At 41.3% G+C, this 7,821-nt stretch overlaps 1 protein-coding gene across 1 annotated transcript; it reads left to right on the top strand.

Moving 5' to 3' along the window:
* The first annotated feature begins 1,499 nt into the window (after window positions 1-1,499).
* Window positions 1,500-7,471, top strand: LOC118217846 (G-protein coupled receptor 26-like). The gene is made up of 3 exons (XM_035399936.1): window positions 1,500-2,437; window positions 3,446-3,559; window positions 7,178-7,471. Exons 1-3 carry the CDS (start codon window positions 1,767-1,769, stop codon window positions 7,416-7,418), a joined length of 1,026 nt encoding a protein of 341 aa, XP_035255827.1. The 5' UTR covers window positions 1,500-1,766; the 3' UTR covers window positions 7,419-7,471.
* Window positions 7,472-7,821: the final 350 nt, after the last annotated feature.

Raw genomic sequence — 7,821 nt, 5'->3', positions numbered from 1 at the left:
ACTCAATTGATTCAAGGATACCATTTCAGTAAACAGACCTCTTGGGTTTTAAAGTGGTAAAGATGAACATTTCAAAAAATTGTCATACAAGCTCCAAGAAATATTTAATATATGCATATTTGTATTAATTTTTCACATTCATCTTTATCCCTTCAAGCTTAAAATTACTACTACAAAAAAGATAAAGCTAATGCTAACACACTGTTATACTAAAACCGGAAGGTACTGGAATTAAACAAGCAAAGCCGTGGGCCAAACGTGATAGTGTACTCTTTATTATGTGTAGAACTGTTGCTATGTTTAACCTGCATCGATTTGTAAACAAATAAAATTTGTGGTTTCAAACTAGACCTGGAGGGCCGCAGTGTCCGCAGGTCTTGGCGGTGTCCTTTCAGTCTGCAGCTAATGAAAACTTAACAAGGTGATGACTCTTTAGCCTGCCAAGGACTTGAATTAAGTGTGTTACTAGCAGACACTGTGACCCTTTGGGATTTCAGTCCCCTGCTTTGAGTAATTTTGGATATGCACCCACAGACACGGTGTCCTTGGAAAGGTGGAGACACCCTAGGAACAGCTCATCAAGAAGAAAATCCATCCAGTGCCTATCGATATCCCAGCATGCCGCCTGCTAATGCTCACCGCCATCGCTATAGATCCTCTCAGACTACACAAGGGCCCAAGGTCACTTCAGAAATCTTAAACGGCAAGCTGCTAAACTGTTATTCTATAGCCCAAAAGGAATCCAAATGGATTGTCCTGCAAAGAGAAAAAAAACGCTTGGTGCCAGTGTAGTACAGAGAAATAAAATAAATAAATAAAATTAAACATCACATAGTATGTACAGAATTCAATATAAACGCAGCTTAATGATTTTGCGTCAGTATTATACATCATTAACTGGAAATTAACCATTACACATTAGTTAAGATTAAATATTTTTGATGTCAGAAAAAACAATGAAGAGAAAAAATGTTGATAGTAGTATATCTGTAGACTATGTAAATCAATGGGTGGGGGTTGGGGGGAAGGGGGGGGGGGGGGGGGTCAAAATGGTCTCACTACTCCGCCAACATCAAGTTTGCGGCTAACTCCCTGTCAAACATAAAAAACGAAGTAACAGATACGCATGCAAATAAATGTCCCTTTACAATAAATCGTATACAACGAATTTATAAATAATTATTCATAATATAATGTTGCGTATGAAATATGTAATCCTGGAATATTTGGTTCAAATGTAATCGGCTCTACGTCTCGAAGGAGCTGGGCTGAAAGGGGCATGAAAGCGCAAAGACATAAAACAAGCATCTTGGCCAAAAGTCTATTGAGACGGTTTACATAAAAAGGCAATGTATTGGTCATATGAAAGTCATGCGCAAATTATGGGGCTTGCAAGTCGTCACCCTTCCAAAGATGTGGGTGAAAGTTTGTACCTGCGGTACAGTGCAAGAAGAGGCGTGGAGAGGACTGTCCACTTCTACTTGAGGCGGGGGAGTGGATGTCCAACCTCGCGTCTGGAGAGATTGTGGTTTGGTCCTGATGATTTGGGTCTCTTGTGGTTGGGTGGGCTTCCCCGCTCATTCTCTCACAGGGATGAGGACAGTGACGTGGAAGCGATACATTACTGCTTCCATCCTCTGGAAATAACGGGGATCGTCAGGACACGCTCGTGGATGAATATTGTTACTACCATCATGACATTCTGCAATAACAGCTGGTGTCTGGACACATCTATCGAAATTCCGGATATTTGAGTGGGGCACACCATGGACATAGTGGAGTTATCTGTCTCTCTCCTTTTAATACTGATAGTTATTGTATCATTGCTGTCCAACGTGCTGGTTCTAATCTGCTTTCTCTACAGCCCGGAAATTCGAAAGCAAACGCCGGGTCTTTTTATCCTCAACCTGACCTTCTGCAACTTGTTGCTAACGGTGTCCAACATGCCACTGACTTTAGTTGGGCTTATCAACAAGGGAAACCCCGGCGGTGAAGGGTTCTGTCACATCGTTGGCTTTTTGGACACCTTCTTGACGACGAATTCGATGCTGAGCATGGCAGCTCTGAGTATCGACAGGTGGATTGCTGTGGTTTTCCCACTGAGTTACAGCTCAAAAATGCGCCACAGAGATGCTGCTATCCTGCTGGGTTACTCCTGGGCACATTCCGTATCCTTCTCAACAGCAGCCGCTTGTCTCTCGTGGGTGGGATACCATCCGCTTTATGCGTCCTGTACTCTCCGCGATGCGAGGGCAAACAGCGTCCGGATCCAGTTCGTTATCTTTACTGTGGTTTTCCACTCGCTCACCTTCCTTTTGACCTTAGTAGTTCTGTGCATCACTTACCTTAAAGTGCTTAAAGTGGCGCGGTTTCACTGTAAACGGATTGATGTTATTACAATGCAGACCTTAGTGCTTCTCGTGGACATTCACCCGAGGTAAGTCAGCCACTCGAAATATTTTGTTGGATGACTCGTCATGACTGTTTAATTCAGTTTACATGTGTTCGCGCCTTACGTAAAAATGACAAATTACACATTCACTTTCAACTTCTGTTCAGCTAATTCCATTGATGATTAAACGTTTTTAATTAAACCATTTTAGACCTGGCGAAGTTGAACAAACCTGATTCTGTCCTCCTTATAGAATCGCTACTATCAATTAATTAGCTCCATTTAATTGTTAATTAAGCAAAGCTGTACTCTTTGTCCTCGGATTAAGTGGTTGTGACCCCCATTACTGGCTTGAGCAATCGTTTTAATTACAGTGAATTTTACATTATTTAACTTTTAAATTAATTATTTGCACGTTAACGTTGCCTTGTATATCCTATCCATGACAGTAGACTGGCGTATGTCTTCTTGGAATTCTAGGCGTTAACGTATTCTGTTATAACATAAAAGCTCTGTGACGTGTGGAAGTTAAGGGAATCCCTAAGCACCATTTTACGCACAAGTAGTTGGTCGTTCTTGCAACAGCAATAGCCAAGATAAGTGCAATTTTTATGTACCACCACAATCTATGGAGAAAAAAAAATTATCATTGAAATATAAACAGTTATTTTCTGGCACATCCAAAGTGTAATTATACTCAAGAGTACAATGATTGGTTGGTTAACTTGAACCAATTAACACCTCACATTTTTTAAATACAGTGTTTTGTAAATAGTCTGCGGTTTTATAGATATTCCATGCTATTAGACATGCTATGAAGCCATACAGTAAGACTGAAAAACGCTGGCTGGATTCGGTAGCCTATTTATTTGAGACCTTGATCCAGAAAATAATATTATGATCAATGTCATGAAATTACTATCACTCCTCTCCGTACCCTCATCATCATCACCATCATCATCATCATCACTGAGATCCAGGATCTCGGTGGCAGTGCAGTCGCCACGCGCACTTGCTGCGCAGCGCTCACTGCGAATCCTCGTGCTTTGGCAGCGTTCGGCAGCGATGCCTGGAGGAGCAGAAGAGGCGGAGACAGAGAGCTACCAGGAAGATCAGCACCTTCATCGGCACATTTGTAATCTGCTTCGCGCCCTACGTCATAACGAGGTGAGTTTAAGGAAGAACTCAAATAAATCTGCCTTGGCTAGCGCACCACACAGCATCTATAGAATTATACTTCCATCATTGACTTATTTTGAAAAAGGTGTATCACCGGGATGTGTATTTTGATTCAAACCAATCCAATGAATGTGTAAAAAATCAATGCCCTTCCTTCTGCTAGAGGACTATAGAATACATGTGAACTTCTACATTTCTAGCCCTGCAATCCATGATGTGAGCACAAGTCCAGGCCAATGACTGGACTAACACACTTAAAGTGACAGCTTGCAATGAGACTAAATTAATTCATAATGCTGAAAGAAAGCACAGCACAATAGCTTGATAACAATAATTAGTACCATAGATCATTGCAGCCATAATGTCATTTTGGAAGATGTTCTCACAGATGTATTGCATAATAGTGTCCCATGGAGCATGAAGTCCTTGCTGTAGGCTACACTGTACTGCATGTCTTAGGCCAGTATGTCATCTTCCATTTCTTGTGCTCTAAGGGGAGATTTCATTCTGCATTTGTCTAATGGGATTTATTAGTCTGCTGCAGGGTTTGGACCACGGTCATGCCACACAACGAGATAGGATTAGCCAAAATCTAAAGATCAATTGTTCTCAGCCAATGGAGCTCATCACATTCCTATTGCTTCTCTGGGGGTGACACTCTGTAGCCGACCTTCACATATTCACATCTTTTAACTCTGCAACATTTCTTCTTCATAAACTTAAAAAAATTAAACATTACATCACACAACATTTATAGCCATTGGTTTGTTGTGCCATCCCTGTTGATTCCACATCACTTTCTCCCTGCTATTCAACATTCTAGGTTGGTTTAATTTCCTTTCTAATTAGTCTTTTGTGAATGTTCATCTTGCCTGTGCCAAGGGACCAACGGATGGACTGGTCACTGTTGTACCCACAATGTGACAGTATTGGCTGTCATAAAGGCGCAGAACACTTTGTATTGATTGGGCAGATACATGATACCTCTGCTGGTTCAATCAGCAGGTGCGACAGACAGATTTGCTCTGTTCTAATATGTCATTTCAACTTTGCACGTTATTTAAGAGGAGCATCTGAGCTATGCTAGTGTGTTTCCTTTTCTGTACCATCATCCTCTTAAATGGATCACACTGGTCTACCATTTGTTCCCTGTAGACATTTTATCTAGCTTGCAATAAAGGTAGCTCAGCGTAACAAGGTCCAGTTAAAACCAGTGAAGTCAGATGGAAATCTTTTGTTGCAATTTAGCCATACTGCTTTCTCCCCCTTCTAATGTAGCTGAGTTCATTGGAAGGATTTAACTAACACTCTTACCTATATAATATTATCTTCTGTTCCATTAAACTATCACTTTCCCTGCATGCACCACTCATATAATGATTATATAGAAATATGGTTAACTAATATGGATTTAGCAAACATGTCATTGAATGTGCTTGTACACAGTCACAAATAATTATTTGATCATCAGTGTAATCAAATCTCTAGATGTACAGCAACTGTTATTTAATCTCCAGTTGAGCCTCATTACCATAAGGCTTCTTATAGTTCCATCGATTAAATGTCACAAATGGCTGCGGCTCCATTGTGTTTTTAAATTTAAGTTTTTATTTACTGCAATGTTTTAAAGCACTCCTGAAATCACAAGGTGGATTTCAATAGTCCCATTTGAAACAGCAGCCAATTAATAAGGGAGCAGCTGCCAACTACATCAAAAACAGGTTCTTCTGCAGCAGGTGGCCGAGCACCACTCCATTCTGTATGGTCCACATGTGCCCACAAATGTGTGATGGCGGCCAAGATGGCGGAAGGGGTGGGATTATTGGGACAATGAACAAGCAGAACAAGCAGGCTAGCTGCTACACACGCGTGCGGGAAATGGGTGGCTGATCCGTACGTACATTACTTTACAAAATGTGCACTTTTCTAACCCTTTTTGATCCTAAATTTAAGTGAACGTATTATTTTTTGTGGTACTTAATTAAGCATTGATTGAAAGAACACTTGTGTAGTGAAATAATAAAGTTGAGTTTACAGAAGAAAGTTGTTTAATTCCAAACTCATACTTAATATCTATTGGAAATATTTTTTGAATTGAACAATGACAGTGAATGTAAATTATGACTCACAATAAGAAATATACATTGGCCAGTCATTTTGGAATTAAGATGACTTTGCGCACGTGTATCTAAAGTCATAGGCCCTGAAGTGAACACATATCTCGAAATCCCTAAATAGGCAAATATGCAGCTAATCCACATTAAACAAAGACATGCCACAATAAAAAACAGTTTAAAATAATTAATGTTTTTTTCATGTTTTTCCAACTTTTTCTGTATCGTGATGTGATGGCATGGTACTATGTAGCAGGAATGTGATTAATCAGCATCAGATGCCAGCATCATTCACAATGGCCTGAAATATCACTAATTTCTATTGCTAATAAATTAATCGCACTGGACAGAAATTTTAGATTTTGAATAGATATTTTTTTCTGTTTGCTGTGTTACTTTGCAGCAGTGACATATTGGTAATGAGGGCTGTGCCAACTAATAATTTTAAGATCCAAGAATCTTCCCCTTGCTAAGCTTGCAATGATCTGGTGGTGTTTTTTTTAAGCAATGTTCCCAGAATAATTTAAAAATTTATAAGAACACAACACCCTTAGGTTTTTCCAAAACATTCTTAGAAGGTTTTTAGTGGCACGTTTTTAAAATGTTTGACACCGTCAAGAATGTTGTGACTGAACTGACTCAGTTTTTTCACAAAACATTCACCTCCCTTTCCACAGCAATTACGGCTACGCAAGCATTCTACAATGAATGCTTCTCATTTAGCCATGCATACAGACACTCACACTCCAGCAGGGAACATAGCCACAGAAGGCACCAGCCAGCTCACCAGGATCAGTTAGGCATTGGGCTTCTCGCTCAAGGACACTTTGACACTTTTGCCCAAGGGAACTTTGCAATTATAAGACAACTGCTCTACGTCTGAGCTAATATTTCCAAGATGTCATGTTAAAGTATGCGTGGGGTTGAATTTCTCACTTATTCAAGGATACATAGCTAACATACAAGTAATTATTTCTCACCAGACACTTTTTCTTTTAAAAGGCAATAATATTGGGAAGGGACCCCAAATGTGAAAATACCTTTTACTCAGAACTGTAACTAGATAGCTTGCTGAAATCTAACTTAATTAGCTAAGGTTCCCAAGCTAATGGAGGGCTGATTGCTAATTTGTTAAGTGGCTAACAAGAAAGCTAGCTAGCATTAACACAATGGCAGCTGACTTGACTTGCTCATTGTAGTTTTCCTTAAACATCTATGCATCAGTCATTCCCCCACATTATCACATTTGTATGATTACATTAGACTAGATTAGATCAGACTAGGTTTGATTTGATTAGACTAGACTATATTAGATCAGATTAGCCTAGATTATATTATGTTACATTACAGTAAAATGGTCTTATATTGTAACACAGTCATTATTATCCTCTTATCTACTGTGGAAATGTGTCTTCCTGCTCACCCTGACTGCATGTGGCCACCATACAGACCACTGAATCACCCTGTCTCTCTTCCTGCGTGCTCCCTGCAGCATCCTGGAGCTCTTTCCAGCAGTGCCAATCAACCCCCACTGGGGAGTGGTCTCCAAGTGCCTGGCCTATAGCAAGGCGGCCTGCGACCCTTTCGTGTACTCGCTCCTGCGGCACCAATACAGGAAGACCCTCACGGTCATCGTCAACCGGCTGCTGAAGAGGAGCGCTCTCAACGCGTCCGGGCGGAGGGGCGGGGAGAACGGGCACGGCCGCACCGTAGCCGCAGCAACGGCAGACTGACAGCGTTTGATTTGAGAAGGGGAGGGTCGGGGGGGGGGGGGGGGAGCTGTCATGAACACATGCACTTAGAGACGGCACGCAGCTGTCAGACCCGCGGCGTGTGCCAGCATGTGCCCGCGTACGCTTGCGGGTTCCTCAAAGCGTTAGCAGAATTCCTGTGAGCGATGACGAGCGAGGGACCGGCTGATTCGTCTCATACATTTACAGCAGTGTTAAATATAGCTCCCCGGCTCTTCAGTTTTCATTTATTTCTTCGGCAGGCCATGTGACCGAGATAGTGCCGCACACTCTTCTTGCCACTGGAAATGTTCCTTCAGGCTTTGTGAAGGATTAGGAGAGTCATTGCACATCCTGTTCAAGCCCCTTCCCCTTACTGAGAGTCACCTTTTGTTCTTAATATTGA

Source organism: Anguilla anguilla, chromosome 18 (genome assembly GCF_013347855.1).
Source record: "Anguilla anguilla isolate fAngAng1 chromosome 18, fAngAng1.pri, whole genome shotgun sequence".
Taxonomy (NCBI): domain Eukaryota; kingdom Metazoa; phylum Chordata; class Actinopteri; order Anguilliformes; family Anguillidae; genus Anguilla; species Anguilla anguilla.
This window is presented reverse-complemented; position numbering and strand designations above follow the sequence as displayed.

Excerpts from the sequence above, each read along its gene's own strand:
- LOC118217846 (XM_035399936.1), top strand. The coding sequence starts at position 1,767 with ATGGACATAGTGGAGTTATCTGTCTCTCTCCTTTTAATACTGATAGTT. Across the intron at positions 2,438-3,445 it reads CTCGTGGACATTCACCCGAG|CGTTCGGCAGCGATGCCTGG; the intron begins GTAAGTCAGCCA and ends GTGCTTTGGCAG. Across the intron at positions 3,560-7,177 it reads GCGCCCTACGTCATAACGAG|CATCCTGGAGCTCTTTCCAG; the intron begins GTGAGTTTAAGG and ends TGCTCCCTGCAG.